General features: G+C 53.5%; 1 protein-coding gene across 1 annotated transcript; it reads left to right on the top strand.

Moving 5' to 3' along the window:
* On the top strand, positions 1-20,757 carry ITGB3 (integrin subunit beta 3). The gene is made up of 15 exons (XM_014884822.2): positions 1-252; positions 5,218-5,303; positions 9,435-9,627; positions 11,510-11,762; positions 12,474-12,636; positions 13,193-13,354; positions 13,508-13,603; positions 13,777-13,866; positions 14,253-14,387; positions 15,015-15,444; positions 17,584-17,806; positions 18,076-18,176; positions 18,298-18,417; positions 19,404-19,570; positions 20,411-20,757. The coding sequence occupies exons 1-15, from the start codon at positions 195-197 to the stop codon at positions 20,477-20,479; spliced, it is 2,346 nt and encodes a 781-aa protein (XP_014740308.1). The 5' UTR covers positions 1-194; the 3' UTR covers positions 20,480-20,757.
* Positions 20,758-22,699: the final 1,942 nt, after the last annotated feature.

The raw sequence follows: 22,699 nt of genomic DNA, 5'->3' as shown, positions 1-22,699 counted from the left end.
GCGGGGACACTCCGGACTCCGAAGTGACGAGGCAGCAGTTTCCTCCGGCCGCCCCACTCGCCATGTGTGTCATTCACCCAGCCCCATGATTCATCTCCTCGGCCGCTAAAACCCTCCAGCTACTCCAGAGCTGCTGCCCATCACTCGTGGTGGGGCTGGTCCAAGCAGTGCCCCCAGCCCGGGGCTCCGAGAAGATGGGACAGCTCTCCGTGACACTCGGGATCCTCCTGCTCTGCGCTGCTGCCAGCTGGGGTAGGTTTACTCTGTCGCTTCTGTCACTGATTACAGCCATTTAGAGAAGATGTTGCCTGTTACTTCTACAAATCCCAAGGACTTTCTGCATTCCCAGGGTCTGTGATTTCATGGGAAAATCACTCGGAGGGGGTCCTGGCAGCCTGAGCTGCAGTGCGTTCCCACATACGAAGCACTGCTCAGGCTGTTTGGGCTTCAGCCTGGTCCGGGCCAGGAAGTTCTCATATAGGGTGTAAATGTATCACAGATGTCTCAAAGACATACTTTGGTGGGTTATTCTCACTGGATGTAGTGAGTTTATATCATCTACCTACTCTGTGTTTGGCTCTGGTTGCTGGTTTGTAATGGAAGGACTAGGGTGTGACTTGGGCTTCATCCTTTATAAACAGAAAATTCACTGGGAGAAATCATGCCAGGTAATCCCTCCCTGTGTCTGTACATTTTAAGGGCTGGGGGAGTGGGGGGGGTGGATTTATGTCAGCATTGCTGTACTCTGTTATTTTTCTCATGTTATTTTGATGGTTTTCTTTAAGAAATCTGATTTCTGTCATCAGAGTTTCTTGGGATAAATAAGTTTGTATTTTTAAAAAGTTTTTCAACGTCAGAGGTACAGAAAAGCCTGGAAAAGCATTATCTCCTCCCCAGGTATGTTCCTAGGGCTCAAAGGAAATCCTGAAACTGCAATATGGTGATTTACAAATCAGTCACATTGTTTTCAAGGCCAGACTTCGGGTTTGGGGCAACATTGTTCTGTCTAAAGAATTCCAGACTTCGGTGAATTCCCAGGAGCAGCCTGAGTCTCCAATCTGCTGCTAGATGGAGCTGTCATCAGTACAGGACATGAAATAACCCCTTCAAGAGTTTGAGTTCATAGAGCTGCAATTTGGGTCTGTGCACATGATATCTCTGATGCCTGTGCTCAGTTTGGGGTATCCCATTCCCAGGAAGATGCTGGCAGGAAGGGAGAGGCTCGAGAGAAGAAAGATCCCCAGAATGGTAGGGTGGGGATCAGCCAAGCCAGATCCTTATCACTTAGTCGAAGGGAAAGGCTGGAGAGGATGTGGTTTGTACCTTTATCAAATTTCCTCCAACGTCTTTGTCAAGTTTTCTCTGTGCTCATTCTTGCTCAAGTTGGCAGAGAGGGAAAAAAAAGTGTGTAGCTGCTCCTGCACCACACAGAGGTTACTCCAAATGCAGACTGGGACTGAGTAATTTTCTCCCGTCGGGACAGGGTGATGCTGAGCCACAGACGTCTGGGGTGTTTCAAGTGCATCACTTCCCTAAATTCAGTCCCAGGCTGGACGGGGCTTGGAGCAATCTGGTCTAGTGGAAGGTGTTCCTGCCCATGGCAGGAGGTGGAATTGGATGGGCTTTAAGGTCACTTCCAACCCAAACCAGTCTGGGATTCCCTGCTTTCACCTCTCTCAGGGCCACAGCTCTGCCCAGCCCCAGGTGGGTGGTTACCATCATTCTGCACAGTTTATCTCCCTTTTCTCTGTATTTCAGAGTTGCTTTTTTCCAAAAGCTGGAGTCTTTAGGATCAGCTCATTGTGTTGGAGCAGCTTCTATCATAGTTTAAAAATGCAAGTTTTCTACTTGGGTTTATTAATTTTTAGGGCTAGAAAAAAAATGCTCCAAAGATGGGGAAAAAAAAAAAACAACTCACTAAAAAATACAGAATTTGTTAGTATAGGCTGTACTGGGACAGTACACAGCCAGGCAGTGTCCAAGTCCGGGAAGGACTGCCAGGCACTCACAGGGCCAAAACCTGAGGGGACTCCAGCTGCAGCATCCTCCCCATCTTTCACATCCTCCACCTCCTCCACATCCTCCACTTCCGCCCATCTGTGCTTTTGTTCTGACGTCTTCACAAGGTCCCTGCTCCCACAAAATCCTCCCTACACTGCATCCCTGCATCCAGCCATGCAACCAGTGCTGGTTATGCCAAAAAAACAACATTTCCCCATGGTGAGGGTGTGCAGTTGCCTGCTCACAGCAGGACCAGCATCATGTTTGTATGGTCATAACTGCCTAGGCCCTGCTCCATCCAGCCCCATGGAAGTGCAGCCAAGAATGGCCCTGTACAGTGCTGGAGATTGGTTCCAGGGAAGGGAAGAGTCCTCCATCCCCAAGGAAGTGTCTTAGTCATGAAGTGATGGACACCACAGGGAACACTGGGCTGTGTCAGTCTAGGGGCAGATACAGACCTCCAGGGACTCCCCAGGCAAAGCCACCAGCAATGGCACAATGGCACAATGTGACATCAGACCCCAGGGCAGCTTTGGGAATGGCAGCATCCCTTCAACAGGGACTTCCGAGCTGTAGCCCCACCTGAGCCCATGTGCAGCTCCCCAGCCATGACAGTTCTCTGCCTGGGTCTGTGGCCTTCCTTCCAAAGTCCACTGGAAGACTGGATTTATGTCCCCAGCAAAGAGAGGGGACACCAGATAAAGGACTCCTTTGGGGTGGCAGCAGAAGGAGATGAAAGGAAACCACCTGGGTCCACGGGCTGCACACAGGCAGGAGGTAATTTGTACCAAATGGTGAGGAGCAGATGAGCTCAGAGACTCTTGGGGCTCCTTAGCCCCAAGATCAGATTTTATGGCATGAGGAGGCACTCTGGAGCTCAGCAGACATGATCCTGGAATCCTCCACATGGAGTGTTAGTGGAACCTGGCTGGTCTCATTGAGACCATGGTTAACACTGCATGGGGGAAACTGAGGCAGGGAGTGGCTGAGGGACTGGGTAAAGTCATAGGGAAAACCTGTTTGAGGCAGGATTTGGACTGGTGAGTCTCATGTCCCAGAGCTCTCACGGAGGCCTTGTCAGCTCTGCCCTTCCTCTGCTGGGGCAGAGCTGGATGACTAACCAGATAAAACCCACTGTGAGGGGATAAACCCCACACTGGCATTAAACAGGAGCCTGGACCAGGACTGCTGCTGGTGGCACTCAGTGCTGTAACTTTGCCCGGGCAGAGCTAAGCAACCACAGTCGTGAGCCAGCAGCTGGACATGGCCACTACATGACGGATGTGAGAGTTGAAGCAGGGATACTCCTGGCATGTGGCAGGCGGGTTCTTGGCACCTCTCCCCATGCCTGAGCGAAGGGCCGTCATCATAGTGTCACGGTATCAAGGCACCAGGGCTCCTCAGGGACCTGCAGATCTGGAAGTTGTTTCCATGTTCAGGCAAGTAGCCCTGGTGTTGGCAGCTCTGAGCATTTAATCCAGAGCACCTGGAGCTGCCAGGGCTGTCCCCGTCCCCGAGGGCTGTCTGGGCAGTCCCTCCCTGCTTCCCAGAGGGCTGAGCTAGCTCCCAGCTGCACAGCACAGCACAAATCCATGGCACGTGCTCTGGCTGCAGCCACCAGCACTTGGCAGGGCAGGAGGGATTTCACATGGACACAGCAGGAGCCAGCAATAGCTGTAGGAGGTGTTGTTGTCATTGCTGTTTTCAGAGAGCCCTTTGCCTTCCCTCTTCCTAGCCCTGTCCACCCAAGGGTCAGTATTGCTGCTGGCACATTGCTGAGGTGCAGGAAGCACTGGAGACCAACCTGTCATTCTTTTGGGCAGTGTAACATTTAAAATCTGTCCCATCCTCACACGGAGCCGTGTATTTCAGGGTATGATGAGAGCTCTCGGTATGGGTGCCATCCCAAAGCTGGTGCTAACCAAGGCACTTGGGCTCAGCCTTTAGTCTGGGACAAGTGGGAGCAGCAGGTGTCAGAGGTGCGATGGGGACACACTGGGGCACATCCCAGAGCAGCTGCTGGCCTCTGGGGCAGCCAGAGCCTGTGACACCACCCTCGAATGAACATACATGCAAACACACACACATAGGTGTGAACACGTGTGTACACTCCCTGGCTACATGCCAGCAGGCAGGAGTGCACGGTGCTATGGTTATGGTTCTGCTCAAAGATCTGATGATGTTATTTCACCATTTCCTCTTTCTCCTTTGTGTTGCATTTTCTGCGGTTGTGGGACACTGCTGGGACAGCCCTGGGCAATCATGGGGACACACAGGGCAGAGGGGAGGTTCTAGTGCCCACTGCTCCCTGCCGGCATTCCCCAGGCTTCAGTGTGTCCCAGCCAAGTGGGCACTTGGCTGCATTTTTCTCTGCCTGGGGAATCCAAGAACTGCTGAGATGCTTGTGCCCAGGAGGGAGGAAGAGCCAAGGATGACACCACAACAGCAATGTCCCAGCCACTTGTTAGATTGGCCGTTGGCAACAGGAACTGCAGAGCCACCCACTCTGGTCTGTGTCAGAGGAGGTCCTCCTGCCCCTGGGCTCCACAGGCATTTTGTGGCCCTTGAATTCCATGCCCCCAGGGTCTCACCACCTCTGACCTTCAGGACTGGCAGCAGCATGTGTCTCCCAGAGTCCCCACAGCCACTGACAGAGCCCAACCTTTGCCTGGGACATAGGTGCCAACCACCACCAGCACATTTCTGGACTTGTGCCCTTTCACTCTCCTCCCTTCCCTGGATTTGAAGCTGAGTCAAGACCAGCCACTGAGTTTAGTGTCTGCTCAAGGTGGCACCAACCACCCCAGGTCGAGGTGGTGGGAAGAGGCAGCCAATCCCTGGCAGGGCTGTAGGTACCACCCTCCACCCCTGGAAACTCACCCCTTCCACTCCTGCTGCTCCAAAGTGTCGGCAGGGAGGCACAAGGATAGATGAACCCCCTGCCAGGGAGCTTCACTCCAACATCCATGTGATGCTGCAGGGGTGAGAGGACCCTTGGAGGAGCTGGCAGGTAGAGAATGATGCTCAGCCTTGGGCAAGATGAAGCCCAGCTCATACCAGGCTGGGGAGAGCAAGGAGGCAAGATCCAGGGTTTGCAGGTGGGAAAAAGGATAGAGAAGGGCCCTGGTGGGGCTCTGGCTGCTCAGAGGCTGGTGGCTGAGCACACATGTGAGTTTGACTTCTGGGGCCTGTAATTGCTCTGTTTTGCTGTTTCAGGGGGCAACATCTGCACCACCCGTGGGGTGAACTCCTGCAAGCAGTGCCTGGCTGTCAGTCCCCTCTGCGCCTGGTGCTCTGCTGAGGTAAGACCTGGGGGCTGAGCAGGGCTGAAGTACATCCCTGAGAAGGGCAGGGGATGTAAAGGAAGGGAAGAACCTTTGAGATGAGTCTAGGTTACAGCCACGAGCTCAGTCTCCATCTATTCCCACCGTATCTAAACAGATTCCTTGGTGGCACCTGGCTCAGAGCTTGGCTTAAGGCACTTGGTCAGTGGGCACTGCTTCTGCCCGGCTCTAAAAATATGACCCTTATCTGGGTGTGGTGGGAGCTACATTGAGCTGACTGGGAAATTGTGGCGTTTCCACTTGGAATTCACTTTGTCTTTCAAATAATGTACATTTAAAAGCTTAGGTTACTTTAGGTTTGCTTCTTGAAAACCTGTTGAAAAGCTCTGGCTGAAGGAGCCTAATTTCTGGAAAGGCTGAAAAGGAAAGTGGGTCTGGAAGGCCAGGTAGAGGAATTGAAAATACTCATCAGAAGTTAGAGGCTGGGTTTTAAAGCTTTTTTTCATTAGAAATAGGGGAGAAGAAGACAAGGTGCCTGGTTTTGGTTACTGAGCTAAAGTGGAGGTGAGTGCTGAGCTATGGCTCTCAAATCATCCTGTTTGGGTTGGTGAGAGCCAAGCAGATCTGTCACATTTCCGTCCAAAAATGCTGCCCTGGGGGTTAATCCATTGGGTAAGAGGAGGGAGTTTCCTAAGGAATGGGAGAGGAGCCCCAGGGTAGAGCCAAGGGAGGTGATGGGGATGGAGAAAGGTGATGAAATCTTCTTCAAGGCTTTCCTTGCTTTCTCCTTCTCTATCCTTGAAGACCCACTTCTGTCAGCTGCAACTGTGCCCATAGTGCCCACTGGGACATGGAAAAGACCTGGAAAAAGTGATCCAAGCTGGAAAATGCTGCTGGATCATGCCAGCAATGGTCTAATGCTTTGGGATCAATGCATATCCAGAGGGGAGGCCTCTGGCTTGCTGTGCCCCATCAGATCTGACTCTTGGCATGTGGTGTGAATGAAGATGTTTGTGTCCATCTTATCTCCTGCAAGGAGTGGCTGAAACATGCAGCTTGATAAGGGCTTCCCTCTCCATCCCCACTCCCAGGGGGAATGGTGGCAGGGCTGGGCTCCTCCTTCCCAGCCACTGATCCTGGGCTGAACTGGTGGCTTGACAGTACAGTGGAAGCTGTGATGGGGTTTTTTTTTCTTCCAGATCAGCAAAGGTTTCCAAAAAAGGAAATATTTCCAGTGCTGCTCGGAGCCGTGCTCCCTGGCAGACACGACAAGAGCGAGGCAGCCGTCCTCCTGTCAGAGCCAGCCCCCGGAGAGCCGGGTTGTGCGCTCTGCTCAGCAACTCTGCCCCCAACATCTGCACCACATTGTCTTAATTTAGCAAACGAGGGTTTTTTCTGTGGATTTGTTTAATTTCCCTGGGGTGGGGGAGGTCTCTGATACTGCACCCCGCCCCGTTTTTAAAGGGACAGTGCCCATATTTGTGCTCCTGCTCTCACTACAGCCCTTTTCCACTCACACTGCCTTCCCAAGGAGCCTGGGGTGACGAGTTATTCCTGCTTTATCCTGGTTTTGGATTGGAGAAGGATTTCATTGTGGTTTCTTGTGATCACTGCCCCCCCTGGGGTATTGATGCAGAGCAGAGTTGAGTTTTATTTATTTTTCAGAAACCTTGACTCTTACCAATAAATAGATGTTCTCATCTGCTTTTTTGGAAAAAGCCAGCCATGCTGTAACACTGAGATGTATCTCTAAAATCCCTTTGGAGATTATTGTGACAGATCCTTCAGGGTCTCATCCACCCAAAATGCCACCCACTCTAGGTCTCTTGGAGGCCAGACTGGTCCAGATTTGGATTTTAGAGAGGCTGCTGGAAGGTTTTAGCTTAATTTGTGGAGGTGTCTGTCTCTGAGCACTCCCAAGAGCTCTCCTGCAGAGAATCTGACGCTGCATGTGGTTGTATCCAAGACGAAAACAGAGATGCCCCGGGGGAATACACAAGTTCCCGCAGGCTCCCACCCTGGGAGCTCAGGGATGGAACTGGCTCTGCCAGAGCTCTGCCTGACCCTGCCCTCACTAATCAGCTCTGGAGGCAGTGATTGGCATAAAATAATCAAGTTTTCCATTCTGAAGGGAGCGTGAGCTCCACTCTGCAGTGGGACAGAGGACAGGGAGAGCATCCTTCCTCTGGGAAGGGCTATGGGATGGCTGGGATAGAGAGGGGGCACACGTCTCCCCACATCGTGTAGGGAGCTGATGCCATCAGGACTGTGCTGACAGGGAATGGTTTCTCATGGATGAAATCTCTGTGCTGTGAGTTTGTCACCAGCAAGCTCGGGTCACTCCTAACTAGGGCTGTGCCCCAGGTGTTGAGTCAGCAAAGTGGCAGAACCTAGGGTCAAAAACAGACTGGGGGCTGCCAGGGCCTTGTAGCCAAATGTCCCATTCTTGTGGTAGTTTATGTTGTCGGGGGCCCTCCTGTGAGTCTTGAGTCAGTCACTATATTTAGGACTCCAAAGAAAGGGGAAGGATGCAGCCCTGGGGTTAAATAGTTTCTCCATGGAAATCTCACAGCAGGAATGATGCTAATCCCATAAGGTGCCATGAGGGCCTCTGAGGTCCTGGGAGCTCCCTGGCATCTCCAGGTATCACCGAGCACCATGGTTAAAACCCACCTGCCCAGCATGCTTTTCCTCCACATATTTTTCCAGTGATTTCTCTGACTGGGACAGGAATGTACATGATGATTGATGGGATGTGGAGTGAACCAGCCACCTCTCCCCACAGCAGGGAGCCCTGTGGAGTGAGCTTGTGGGAGGGTGGGTGTGAGTGAGTTAAATGGGAGGGATGACTCGTCCTCCTCTCTGTCAGCACACCGTCCAGGCAGGGGCAGGGCAGGAACACGCCTGATGATGTATTTTTTGGCTATAGCTTGGCCACTGTTTCCAGAGGGCCGTAGGCCAGCCAGGGCCTCCTGACACCATTTGTGTCTTTCTACTCGTTTGCATAAAGCATACAAATTCATCCCTGAGTTCATCCAGCCTGAACCCAGGGCAGTTGATATCCTGCATGGGAACCTCTCCAGCACTGGAAGGCTCAGCACTGGATTCCAGCATCCCAGGAGTAGGGAGGGCAGTGAACCAGCCCCACTAGGACCTCTGCCACCTCCCTTTGCTGCAGGAAGAGGCTGTGGTGGTCCTCTGCTGGAGGACTCCTATGTAGAAAGATTTGGGCTGAAGGAGGGAGATGGAGGGGAAGGTGAGTGCCGCCTGAGCAGGAACATGAGGCAGCAGATCACAGCAATGTTGGGCTGGGAGAGAAATTCTTCCCATATTTATCTTCATAAGCAACCAAAGGAATAGGAACCCTCCTGAATGTTCTGTGATAAGGATGAGGAGCCAGGAGATTTCTAGGAAAGGAGGGACAGGGCTGGACCTCACCATGACTCCACACTTTGTGCTTCCTGCCCCTGACAGGCTCGTCAAGGCTTTTCCTGCAGCCCCAGTGCCTTTGCACTCTTTCACTCCTTTTTTGGTGCTCTTTTTCCCGGTTGGCTCCATCAATTAGGAAGCTGGAGAGCTGGAGATATGTCAGATCCACTTTCAGACAGGAACTGTGCACTGCTCTGTGCAATGAGCTCACCCACATTGGACACACTCCTTGCTCATGGCAAGATCTTTTAGGACCCATGTTGGAAAAATGGGAAGGAAAGGTGATTTGTCTTTTGTCAATAATTGTAAAACTCCCACACTGCCTCTACCCATCTTGCCATGTTCACATCCTGCTGCGCCCTCCTCCAGCCATCCCAGAGAGACAGGATTTCCTTTTAGCTCTGCCAAAACCCAAACCTAAGGCTCCAGCTGCCAGGAGTCAGCAGGAGGTTGGCAGGGATGTGTTATCCATCGTTCCTTGGCAAGGGCTGATGGGCTCCTGGTCTGGGCTCCTGGTCTGAACCCCAGCAGGAGTTGCTGATGCCAAATCCCCTCTGTCTGCTGCCTTCCTCAGGCAGAGACCGTGTGCCCCAAGAAGCCTTTGATCCTGGTCTGGAGTTAGGTGTGATAAATCAGGGGCTCTCCAGGGAAAAGGTGAGGGCCTTTCTCCTTCTCCCAGCATAGTCCTGGGAGGCTCCTGACTGTGTCCCTCCTCCACAGGTCTGGGCACAGTCGACCCCTCGCTGTGACCTACACGCCAACCTCCTGCACAACGGCTGCAGGCAGGACCACATTGAGTCCCCCAGAAGCAGCGTCACCATCCTGGAGGACCGGCCCCTCAGCAACAAGGGCTCGGGGGGGTCCACCACCACCCAGATGAGCCCCCAGAGAATACAGCTGAACCTGCGGCCAGGTACGAGCCCCTAGACCGTTGTAGGAAGAGGGGGATGCAGTGGGAATAACCCAGGGGGCTCAGGCACTGAGTGAGCCACCACTGTGCCTCACTGGCCAAGGTAGTCTCATGTCCTTCAGGGTCAAGGCCAGGCTGGCAGCAGCACAGAATCCTCCAGAACATGTACTGTCTGATCACTGTGTTCATTCTCTTGCCTCAGCCCTGAGGTATTTGAGGGCAGGATAGGATGCAACTTCAGCAACGCATGGGGTATTTTATAAAGCCATTCAGACCTGAGGCACTGCTGCTGTGCTCAGAATGCCTGGGTGGAAGTCAGCTCATATCTAACAAGCCACAGAGCAGCTGGCAGGGTTGGCCTGCCACCAGGTCCTGGTAATTTCCCAGACTCTGCTCAGCCAAGCAGGCTGGAGCCAATTAACTGCTCTGGTCTTTTGCTAGCATCCAGGAGCTTCAACGATGCCAGGCAGGAGGCAAAACTATCAGGCACGTGGCCTCTGTGCACATCCCTGGGCATGGCTAGGAGGAGTCCTGCCCTATTGGTAGGACAGCAAGCAGAGGAAGCTCCACACAATGGGGACATGGAGCTACTAAGTGGCCCATGTTCTCTTTAGGTGTAAAGGTGGTTGTCAGGAGGCAGGTGAGTGTGCTGCTCTGAGTGCTGTAAATCCCTGTTCCTTGGAATAAAGATGAGACCCCCAGCTCGATACCATTGCTGCCAAACCAAGAAGGTTTGGCATAAGTCATCTGCCTTGATTCATGAACCAAGACCAAATTACAAAGGATACAAGCAGGACAGGTCACAGCTCATGTCCCACAAGCTCAGAATCCTCATGGTTTCAGTTCAATGAGGACAAACAGTTGCTCTCTTAGCACAAAAATGAGACCCCTCACTCCATAGTGGGGTCCCAGCACAGCTGGAGGGGGGGATGGAGCTTTCTGGGCTGTCATAAATTTTGAAACCTTCTTCATCCTGAAAGAATGTGGCATGCAGATTTAGACAGAAATGTGAAAACAATAATAATTTAAGCTCAGTTAAGGCCTTTTTTTCTCAACATTTGAGGTGTTCCAACAAGGCTGCAGCTGTGCCCTGGCTTACGTTTCAAAGAAACCATTTCAAAGATCAGAAGAAAGGACCTGTGTCTCTTTAAAAGGCAGAGAGAAACGGTCAACCCACAGTGTTTTCAGCTTTTTTTTTTTTAAGTGCAAAGGTCATCAAAACTGGGTTTCCCAGAAGGTTCTTTCTAAGGAGGTTTTTGTTTCAATGGAAAGTGTTTCACCAAAATTTTCTCAGAAGGGGCTGGGAGAGCCAAAAGGAGAGGAAAGGAATGGGGATGGGGGAGGGCACAGAAAATGGTAAGAGTCCTTGGAAGCTCAGAGGAGTCCAAAGCAGCCCTGCAGCCTGACTTGTGATCCCTTTAAGACCCGCTGCCCACACACTGGGGGTTTCCCTCACTCCCTCTAGCTGTTCCTGTAGGATATCTTGGGAGGTCAGCCCTGGACGGGAAGATCGGCTCGAGTCCTGTCACTGAGAGGTTAGGAGAACAGGAGCCATAACCCCCATCTGCCATAGAATTCAAGGGGGGTTTTGGGGTTGGAAGGGACCTTGAAGATGATGTTTTTCCACTCCCTGCCATGGGGAGGGACACTTTCCACTAGACCAGGTTGCTCCAAGTTGAATCCAACCTGACCTTGGACACTTCCAAGGAGTGCACAGCACATCTCCTATGCAAGCACCTAACTAAGGGGTTTTCCCCTCTGTCTAAGGGTGATGTTCTCCTCCTAGAAGCTTTAACCATCCCCTTTGGTTCCTCCAATCCTGTGCTGAGCCCCCCTCCCCCTTCCAGGAGACGACCTCTCACTCCACTGCCCTGTCACTTTGCAGATGACTCCCAGGTCTTTCATGTCCAAGTGCGTCAAGTGGAAGATTACCCTGTGGACATCTACTACCTGATGGATCTGTCCAACTCAATGAAGGATGATCTGAGGAACATCCAGAACCTGGGCACAAAACTGGCCAGTGAGATGCGTAAGCTCACCAGCAACCTACGCATCGGCTTCGGGGCCTTTGTGGACAAACCCATTTCCCCCTACATGTACATATCTCCTCCAGAAGCCATCAAGAACCCTTGCTATGAGTAAGTCCAGGTGGGGGGAGTCCTGTAAGGGCCAGAAGTTGATGGGACACCATCGCAATGTGGCTGAAAATCCACATCAGTTGGTGAAGAGCTGCAGCTGATAGAAAGGACGTGTGTTTGAGAGGTTCTTGAAAGGTTGTCTCCCATGGGAAGGAGAACAGACTGGAGCAGGGAAAGAGTGTGAGAAGGTAGGAATGGCAGAGGTGTTAGGAATTGAATTCATCCCCCATTCCCTGTTCCCCTTTGCTACTAGGAGGGGGATAGGCAGAGAATTCAGGAGTGAAGTTGAGCCTGGGAGGAAAGGAGGGGAGTGGAGAAAGCGGGTGCCTGATTCTGGACAGAGTTTAAACCTGGGTGCAATCTGTGTTCTGCTGGCACAGGGAGGAGGAGCAGATCTAAACTAGAAATATCATCACTGGAAAGCTCTTAAGGGAAAAAAATTGCATCATTTTTTCAAAAGTAATGTTGAGGCTGGAAAGAAAATTACTCCTAAAAATCCCAGCAGGACTGAGGCTGGGAGCTGACCTGAGCCCTGCATCCCTAGAACATTAATTTTATTTGAAAGATCCTTCACCAGGCTCAGGCTCTTGGGGATTTGGGTCCCTCCAGCACATCCTAGGCAGGACCATGGGATGTGGGATGGCTGTAGGGCAGGGATGGGAGCTGGAAGAGCCTGGTGCGCCCTGTGCCCTGAGTGCTCTCCTCCTGCAGGATTCAGGAAACCTGCCTGCCCATGTTTGGGTACAAACATGTCCTGTCGCTCACGGATGAGGTGACTCGCTTCAACGAAGAGGTGCGGAAGCAGAGCGTCTCCCGGAACCGCGACGCACCTGAGGGCGGCTTCGATGCCATCATCCAGGCCACCGTGTGCGATGTAAGGAGCAGGAAGGCCTGGCTGGGGTCAGGACAGGGTCACCAGGCTAGGCCAGGACATTATCATAAGTCTTGTTGAGTTGTTGTGTGACTAATTTCTGGAAAAGGTGAACATTCACGTGAGACATTTCTAGTCCAATAGCCAAGGGAAGAGCAGGACTCTCATGGGATCATGAGAGGGGAGAGGAGTGGAGCAGATGCTAGGGAACAATCCCATGTCAGCCCTGCAGTGACCAGTCCAGAACGGACAGCACCTCCTGTGCCATCACCTTGCTTTTGCTGGAGATGTTGCATCCTTGAGTCATTAGCCACCTTGATTAACACCCTAACCAATTAAAACTCACCTATCACCTACAAGTAGCCATGCCCATCTTCCAAACCCCACACTGCCACAGCAGTTCCCTGGGAGAGCAATTGCCTTGGTTCTCTGTGCAAAGGTTGGTTTCTAAGGCCAAGCTGTGACCCGCTGGCACGTGGCAGGCAGCAGTGGGGTGCTCGCACACAGGACTGCCCTCAGCATGTGCTGACGCATGACTGGGAGCTGCCTTTCACTGCAGGAAAAAATTGGCTGGAGGAATGATGCTTCCCACCTGCTCGTCTTCACCACAGATGCGAAGACCCACATTGCACTGGACGGGCGGCTGGCTGGCATCGTGCAGCCCAACGATGCCCAGTGCCACATCGGCAAGGATAATTTCTACTCTGCCACCACCACACTGGTAAAGCCTGACCCAGGCATGGGGTTGTGGAGCCCAGAGCTCCTGTTGGGTCCCCATGGGATGGGAAAAGTGTTTCAGCCATGGTTGGAGAGCACAATAGGGACCAAGCAGGGGGTGGACATATTCCTAGGCTATACCTCTCCTCTTCTCCAGGACTATCCCTCTCTGGGCCTGATGACCGAGAAACTCTCACAGAAGAACATCAACTTGATCTTTGCTGTGACAGATACGGTTGTTGGCCTCTACCAGGTACCAGCTGCTTTGCAAAACCACCTTCCTGGGGGGCTGGTGAGCCATGGGTGGCTGGACATGGTTTGGTGGTCTCCTGACCTATCAAAGCTCCCATGTGCCTGGATGGGGTTTGGCCCAGCCGTGGCATATCTACCCTTCACAAACAGACCCTGTTTACGATATTCCTTCAGAACTACAGTGAGCTGATCCCAGGCACAACCGTGGGCACCTTGTCCAGAGATTCCAGCAACGTCCTGCAGCTCATAGTGGACTCCTATGGGGTGAGTATGCAGTATGATGACTCCACCACAGCACTCTCCCTAACAAAACAGCCCTGCTTCCCACTGCCAAAAACCCACGCAGATTTGTCAGCTCCCCTAGCCCCAGGCATCCTCCTTGGACCAGCTGTGGCATCTGCCTCCATCCATGTATGCAGGCACCCCGGGGGTGGGAGATCACTGTGTTCACTGCCTGTCCCTTCCTGTCTTGAAGACTTTTCCCTGTAGAGAATGACACAGCTGAGTGTTGAGAAAGACTTGGGGCACTTGGCTCCTTTCTCATGTTCGTGGGAGCATCACTGTGGTGTTGGGGGCAGAGGAGGAGCCTCCCACGGCTGAGCCCTGCCCAGCTTGTGCTGTGTCTTCATCAGTTCTCTCTCCTCCCCTAGAAAATCCGCTCCAAAGTGGAGCTGGAGGTGCGTGACCTCCCTGAAGAGCTGTCCCTGGCCTTCAATGCCACCTGCCTCAACGACGAGGTTATCCCTGGGCTCAAGTCTTGCGTGGGGCTCAAGATCGGGGACACGGTGAGGATCCTGCTCATGGGCTTGGCTTTTCTCCCCTCTACGTAGCAGCACTTCCAGGTCATCTGTTGCTCTGAACCAACACCATCTGCTTGTCTCACAACCTCCCAGGTGACACGGACCCTGGAATCTCAGAACTAGAGAGAGAGAGGTCCAGCAGGGTGGGTGCTAGGAGGAAAATGCTTTTTTGAATCTGCTGGATGCAAACCCCTGTGATCTCCCTAGCTCAGCTTGGGCTGCTGCCCACAGGGAATCATTTGGGTTGAAAAAGCCCTCTAAGACCATAAAGTCCAGCCACCAACTGATCTCTGACAGGTCCACCACTAAGCCCTAAGCACCATATCTACAGGCTTTTTGAATACTTCCAGGGACAGTGATTCTACTTCTTTCCTGGGCAGCCTGTGCCAGCACCTGACAAACCTCTCAGTGAAGAAATTTTTCCTAATATCGAATCTAAAATTTTCTTGGTTACTGTGGCAGGCATATTCTCTGGCCCACATTGTGCTGGGATAGCTTTGATAAGCTTTGATGAGCCCAAAGAAACCTGGTGGGTCCCATTTCTGAGCTCCTTAAGCTGGGGCATGGACTGGAGCAGGTACTGACATCCAGACACACACCTTTGCCCTCCAGGTGAGCTTCAGCATCGAGGCCAAAGTGCGAGGCTGCCCCCAGGAGCAGCAGAAATCCTTCACCATCAAACCTGTGGGCTTCAAGGACAGCCTGACAGTGGTGGTGAACTTCAACTGCGAGTGCTCCTGTGAGAGGCACGCCGAGGCCAACAGCCCGTCCTGCAGCCATGGCAATGGCACGCTGGAGTGCGGCGTGTGCCGCTGCAACCCCGGGCGCCTGGGCTCACACTGCGAGTGCTCGGAGGAAGAGTACAACCCCTCACAGCAGGACAACTGCAGCCCCCAGCCAGGCCAGCCCCTGTGCAGCCAGCGTGGTGAGTGCATCTGCGGGCAGTGCGTGTGCCACAGCAGCGACTTCGGGAAGGTGACGGGCAAGTACTGCGAGTGCGACGACTTTTCCTGTGTTCGCTTCAAGGGCCAGATGTGCTCAGGTGAGTTCTGGGCTTGGCAGGGAGGCAGCTTGGGGCTATTTAGGCTGCCTGAGATCATGAGCAAGAGAGACACCAGTGAATTTGGGGCTTGTCCCGTGAAATTGTCCCCACCTCTGTCTTGTTCAGCTGTGGATCTCCCTGGACCAGCCCTGGTCTGAAGTGATGCCAGGGGAATTAGTCCCTTTTTGACCACTGATACCAGCTCCTGTGCTTGAGAGCTGGGAGTGGGGATGGGCTAGAAGGTTAAAAAGGAGGCCTGGTGGGGCTGGTGGGGACCAAGCAATGCAGCTCTGGGGTGCACAAGGCAGGGACCTTGTTTGAACCACAGCTCAAACACATCAGAAGTACTGCTCTGCAGGAGGAAACCCTAGGATACTGGGGGAGGGGTGGGGAGAGCTTGGTTTTATTCTCCACCTAGTTCTGGAAGACTTCCTATTGGCAAAAGTGTTGGGGAAGTAAATCCTCTCTCCTTGCTGGCCTTATAGCATCTCTCCTCCTGAAAAATTTTCTCTTCCACATGCTCCCAGACTCCCCCTCTCCAGTCCCTCTGCTCTCATTACTGAGAAGAGAGGACAGGTCTTTGGGTTCTCTGGGTCTCCTTCCAGGGAAGAAGCCCTCCTCCAGAAACCCCATCCCAACAGCAGTTCCAAATGTCCTGATATGCCAGGGCCTCTTATCCACCAGGAACCTTCATTTAAGGTTCCTTCCACCCACATCTCCAGTAAACACTGAAGGTCTGAGTGAATTGCAGTGCTCTGCCCATCTCCTGCATTTAAGAGATGTGAGAGAGGTGACAGTGCCTAGGAAAGGGGCATGAAACTGTGGCACATCCTCTCCAGGAGCAGAGCACTGCAAAACTGATTCAAGGGGGGAATAGGAGAGGGTTAACTATCCCCATTCATAATCCCAGCTTCCCTCTGTAAGCCCAGGATAGGTGGCTGCTAACAGAGTGCCAAAAAAATCCACCACTTTCTTGCTGAAATCCCCAAAATCCCCAGGAAAACATCCGTGGCCAAAGCTGATTCCACTCCGTTGGAGCCCAGCCCGGGTGAGGTGAAACCTGGGACCAGATGACTCTCGATTCTTGTTTCTTGATATCCCTAGATTGAGTTTTTGGGACCCCCACCTGCCCCTCAGGCCAAATTCATGGCTCACACTGCCTCTGTGCTGCTCAGATTGATCTTTTATCTTAACAGCCTGCTGATAATGGAGGTGGAAACGCTGGGTTTCCCCCACCCACTGGGTAGTCAGTGTCCTCAAGGAGCTTGTTCCTGTTTGAACAAGGGCTGCAGGTCCCCAGAAGGAGTGAAGGGCAATGATGAAGAGCTGCTCCTGGCCAGGGAGGACTGTTAATTAACCTGAACTCTCTGACCCTGTTAATCTACTTCTCCCCAGCCTACCAATCTTGTCACCCAGCCTGGCAGTATTTTCCTGTGACTCAGCCCTAGTTCCTCATTAATGAGGTTACACATTTATTTCACATGCCAGTGCCTCCAAGGGCATGGCCAGGATGGTGCCCAGCTGATCCTCCACCTGGAGCAGCATTCCCAGCATGTCCCACTGTGCTCAGGGCTTAGGACAGGTCAGCACGTGCAGCTCCACAGTATTTCTACCACTTATTGTGTCTCATCTTTGAGCTGGAATCAAACTACAATCCAAATAGCTCCAGGGTTTGGCAGGATTTGAGCATGCCTTTCTGACTGTCTGATTAAACCAGTCTCGGTGAGCATGTGTTGGGCTTTTCCCAGCAGTCAGCTTTCCCTGTCTGGTCCAGACCTGAGAAAGAGTGAGACATGGGGGCTTTGTCCAGATGTCCTGACTCAATCTTAAATTCAGTCAGAACTTGACTTGCTCAGAGACAGGTCTGATGAAGCATCTCCAGCTGCGGCTGCTGGAGTTGAGGCAGCTCAGCCTGAAATGTGGGAGCTTGTTCTTGCTTGGGTGGGATAAGAGGAGTGCTGGGGACATGGTGAAGGTCTGGGTTTGATGTGAGCTGGTCTATGTCCCACCCCAAGAACAGTGCAAAGGAGTTGTCCTAGGTGGCTGGTCTGCCTTGCCATGCCCGCAGAGGGGCATATAGGGAATTGAACAGTCTCGGTGGAGACACTTAGAATTCTGATGCCTTTTGGTTGTCCCCAGGCCACGGGCAGTGCAGCTGTGGGGACTGCCTGTGCAACTCAGACTGGACAGGCGACTACTGCAACTGCACCACGCGCACCGACACCTGCATGTCCAGCAATGGGCTGGTGTGCAGCGGCCACGGCTCCTGCGTGTGTGGCCGCTGCGAGTGCACCCAGCCCAGCTCCTATGGAGACACCTGCGAGAAGTGCCCCACCTGCCCAGATGCCTGCACCATCAAAAAGTGAGAGAGAGCAGAGGGCTGGGACAGGTCATACCACACTATGGGCTGGCAGAGAGCTGGGATAGGTCATATTCCACTGGGGAGCTGCAGAGAGCTGAGAAGGGGCATATCCCATGGTGGAGCTGGCAGCACTGGTGGCAGGAGCTCTCACTGTCTGCAGCTTGGTAGGGTTGGGATTGCTGTGATTTCCACAACCTGAGATTGAAAGGTGTGACAGTTCCCTGAGGAGAGCATGGAGAAGCTCATGGTACCTCTCTCTTCTTCCACAGGGATTGCGTGGAGTGCAAGAAGTTTGAACGGGGAAAGCTAGTGGAGCAGCAGTCCTGCAGCCGCATGTGCCGTGACGAGATCGAGACAGTGCAGGAACTGAGTAAGAGGAGACCCAACCCCTGCCCTAATACGTGGAAGTCCAGGGGGCTGTGCATGCCACACGCTTTCCCGCTGTGTGTGCACCCCTTGGCATGGGGGCTCTGAGCCTCTCCCTCTGGCAGATGACAGGGGCAAGGATGCCATGAACTGCACCTATAAGGACGAGAATGACTGTGTGGTGAGGTTCCAGTATTACGAGGACTCCAGTGGCAAGTCCATCCTCTACGTCATCGAGGAGCCTGGTAAGACCCAGCTGCCACACTTAGGCTGGGGCTGCAGAATGTGCTGTGCTGGGTTTCTGTGCAGAACAGGGATGTTGAGTGCCCTTTGTACCTCCCACTCCAGCCAGGCTCGCGGGGCACCATGGCTGGGGGCTGAGAGGGATTAAAGAACTTCTTTGTTTCCTGCTCAGTGCCACTGGGGCCATGATTTCCTGCCTCTCAGGTATCATGTTTCCTAAGTTATGTCATCCCCTCACTGAGGCCAAAAATGGGGATTCAACCTTCCCACTGCCCTGATCCTGTGTCTGACTTTATGGGGGTGATTTTTCTTGGGAAGCAGATAAGAGGAGGTTCCCATCAGCAGCCCTGGGGTCTCCACTGACCTTAGCTGAGCTTGAGGATGTGTGGCTGCAGATCCTTCAGAAGTAGGGCCCTGAGAGCCACCAGCTCTCACTGTAGCTGTCTGCCATGGGCAGGGTACAGCCCATACGCCCGAGCCCCACAGCCAAACAGGAGAGGAGAGGCAGGCAGGGGCTGGGGTGGCCACATTGTCCTGGGCAGTGTGCAGGTGAGCAGGAGCTGCAGAGGCTCACGCTGGATCTCACTGCCCCCATTTGCCAACTTAGTGTTGACACACAGCCAGAGGCTGGGGTGGGGTGTAAGTGGCCTGGTTGGTTGGGGCAAACTTCCACAAGCACAAGGATTTGGTCTCCAGTGTCATCCCCCACTGTGGGTGATGCCCCTGATCTGGCTCCAGGCTTGGGTTCAGATCCCCACTCTACACACAGGTGCTCAAGTATTTTGGCATAGGTGCCCCATGAACGAGATCCTCCTTCAAGAGCCTGGTATGCTCAGGGTCAGGCTCCTGCTTGCTAGCAGAGGAAGAAGATGCCCTCCTGATACCAAAGGCGCTCCATGTACCCATGGCCAAGTAGCCCTAGAGCTGCTTTAAGTTGCCCTGGGGATGCTGAACCTTCCCCCCAGCCCTGCCCTCCTCTCTGTTTCAGACTGTCCAAAGGGGCCAGATGTCCTGGTGGTCCTGCTCTCAGTGACAGGTGCCATCCTGCTCATCGGCCTCGCTGCCCTGCTCATCTGGAAGCTCCTCATCACCATCCACGACCGTCGTGAGTTTGCTCGTTTCGAGGAGGAGAAGGCCAGGGCCAAGTGGGACACGGTGAGCAGTGGATTGGGTATGCTGGGCAGGAGCCCCAAAACTCCACAGCCCCTGGCTTGAGGGATCCAGATTCCAGTGCGCCCAGCATGAAGAGCCCAGCTGCTGTCTATGGTCCCATGACACGGTCCTTAAGGACCAGCTTGTCCCATTCCTCTCTAAAGCCTGGGACAGTGTCCCAGGCAGGACTCAAGGTGACACTGCCAGCCACAACACTCCTTCCCTGAGTCCACTGTGGTCTCAGGGGCTGTGCACAGGTGATAGGAGATGTCCTAGAGGATTTTTCCCACCTCCAGCATATCCAAAGCACTTGTCAGCAGCATGAGCTCCTTACTCACTGCTCACATCAGTGTTTCCATCCCATGAGTGAGGCAGAAGATCCTTCCTGCCACGGGATGCTGGAAAGCACTGAGGAACACAGAGCACAAGGGAGAGGGCTGAGACAGCACTGGTACCTCTCCCCCACCTCTCCTCCATCTCCTAACTCCCCACAAAGTTTAGGGATGGTGTGGGATGGGATGGGATGGGATGGGATGGGATGGGATGGGATGGGATGGGATGGGATGGGATGGGATGGGATGGGATGGGGAACTCTTTCAAGAAGTCTCTCTCCTCCTAAGCTCCTGCTGCTTTTCCTTTCCTCCACAGCAACTTTTCCTTATTTTCCCCCCTCAAACCTTATGGAGAGCCATTAAACTGCACATCCAAAGCCTTGGGTAGAGGCAGGGGTCCACCACTCCATTCTGAGATGGTGCCTCAGCTACTCCAGATGTTAGATTAGAACAAATGCTGATGCCAAGCACAAAGTGATGATGCTCTTTTTCACCCTCCTTCTTCCTCCAGACCCATAACCCTTTATATAAAGAGGCCACATCTACCTTCACCAACATCACATACCGTGGGAACATGTAAGGATGCCACATCCAGCACTGGCCAAGAGATCAGCTGAGGATCTGTGGGATCTCCTGGAGCCCAGTTTACAGAAGAGCTTGTTTATGTCTGCCTGTGTGAATGACTGCATGTAATTTAACAAGTCCCTGACTGCCTCCAACCCTTCTTGTCTGTCACCCCACTGTAACTGCAGGGATGTGCTTTCCATGGCAAACCTCAGTCTTTACCTCAGCGGGTTGCTCGCAGAGCCAGCAGCCCCTCCGTACACTGAACACAGAAGAATGGGATGATCTCTGTCAGTCTGTGAACTCTTCGGTGCTCATCGGGCCAAGGGCATTTCAGGAGCAGCTGCTTGAACCACATGCTGAGCTGTGCTCTCCTCCACAGCCTGTGCTGGTGAAGCTCTGCCCACTTGGAGTCCCCTTCTGCACTGGCCTCAGCCCTGTGGGCACAGGGACCTTCTCCTTTGGGACAGGGCAGCTGCCAGCAGGCAGGAGCCATTGCTGGCTTTGGGGGTTCAGGACGCTGCTCGAGCAGCCCAGCAGCTTCTTTCTTCTTGCAGCCGTATGTCACTGGTGCTGCTGTGACCCAGGGTGGTAAAAAGCTGTGCCCCACATAACAGTGCCCTCCCTCACTCCCTCAGTACATTCAGTCTATACCACCTCCCAGCTCCATGTAGCATCAGCTGTGCTGGTACCAGCTGCAGCCTGGATCAGCCCCTGGGATAGTGCTGAACTCCTTCTGTCCATCTCCACTGTTCCCATGCCACAGCACACACGGATGTGCAAGCAACTGCTTCAGGAGGGTCATGACACCTGATATCCCTTGAGTCTGGCCACCTCTCTCCACTTTCCGTGTTTTTTGGACTGTGTAACAGCACCACCCCTGGACTTCTATGTGGCTCAGGGTTCCAGAAGAGCAAGCAGGGCTCAGGCTATGTCCTGCTGCCTGGGGCTCTGTGTCACCCGTGGAGGAAAACAAAGAGCTGTCCCGGGGCAGTGCTGGGCTGTAACAGTGCTGCTGCCTGGTTCCTGCCCTGCCAGAGCACAATGGCTCAATTCTCCTCAGTTGCCCCAAAAACCAACAGTGACCTTGTTCCCAGCGTGGGGTTGGCCCCAACGGCCCAGCAGCATGTTGGCTGAGCTGGTGGTGGCCCTGTGTCTCTGTTCCCTGGCTGGCCTGTCCCAGCAGTGTGGGAACAGGGGCAGGGGTTGGTGCTGGGTTCTGGGGATGAGCCCTGGAGGAGGGCCCGGGATAGATGGGTAGCACCAGAGTGTCAGTGATCCACATCACAAAAATAAAAACAGTAACAAAACAAAAACTAAAACTTAAACTAAAAAAAACCCTACCACAGTCAGACTACTATCAGTGTTGTCCCCAGCCTGTGCCCAGGTTTCTGCCCTGAGGGCAGCTCCTGACACGCCAGCACAACTGGGGGAGCTGGTTTGAGATGAGATGGGTTGAAGGATGGCAGAACCAGGACAAGCAGGGCTGTGCGCCCCCCACGGGTCTCTGCTCTGTTACTGGTTCCCTCCTCAGGGTCAATAACAAGTTGGGGGGGCACAGGGTGGGCCAAAGCCCACTGCAGACTATGGTACTGGCAGCACCTCACTCCCTTGCAAGTGGAGTGAACCCCAGCATGCCACATCCTGTTTGCTTGGTCTCTGACACCCCAAACACATCCCGAGGTACCAAGTGCTCCCAACCCACATTGCATACAGGCACCTTGGGCAGTGTTTGGTGTCCCCAGCTGTGCATGCAGGGGCTCAGTGGGTGATTCCAGCCCCCAGGTGGGATCTGGGCTTGAGTTGAGGTAGGCCTAGCTTGGTTTGGCCCCAGGAGGAGCATTTTGTCTGCCGGCGGACCGAGGGAAAGGCAAAGGCAAAGGAAAAAGCAGCGCTTGGATGCAACATGAAGAAGCAGGATGAGCACCCCTGCCCCCCATGCCCCCAGCTGCCTGGGGCTGCTTCCACTGGAGAAACCCCAACAATTCCACATATGCCAAGCAGGCAGGAGACTTCCATTTCCCATGGAGCTGTGGGATGAGGCAAGACCCCAGTTTATCCCAGTTCACTGCCCCTTGATGCCAGGGGACATGGTTATTTGCAAGATCAAGCCCATGAACACAAGGAGCAGCTGTTGGGAATCTGGAGTGGCTTCTTCCCCCCAGAATGAAGGCAGTATCACTGCGCCGGCCGGAGCAGAGGAGAGGGAGGAGCCGGAGGTCCCTCGTGGGGCAGG

This window comes from Sturnus vulgaris, chromosome 27 (assembly GCF_052056855.1).
Source record: "Sturnus vulgaris isolate bStuVul1 chromosome 27, bStuVul1.hap1, whole genome shotgun sequence".
NCBI lineage: Eukaryota > Metazoa > Chordata > Aves > Passeriformes > Sturnidae > Sturnus > Sturnus vulgaris.
The sequence above is the reverse complement of the archived record's forward strand: the minus strand, read 5'-3'. Positions and strand labels throughout refer to the sequence as shown.

What these genes read in the sequence shown, in the direction of transcription:
- ITGB3 (XM_014884822.2), top strand. Translation starts at nt 195, where the DNA reads ATGGGACAGCTCTCCGTGACACTCGGGATCCTCCTGCTCTGCGCTGCT. An exon ending in CAAGGGCCAGATGTGCTCAG is followed by an intron (nt 15,445 to 17,583) that starts GTGAGTTCTGGG and finishes GGTTGTCCCCAG; the next exon opens with GCCACGGGCAGTGCAGCTGT. An exon ending in CCAGGGCCAAGTGGGACACG is followed by an intron (nt 19,571 to 20,410) that starts GTGAGCAGTGGA and finishes TTCTTCCTCCAG; the next exon opens with ACCCATAACCCTTTATATAA.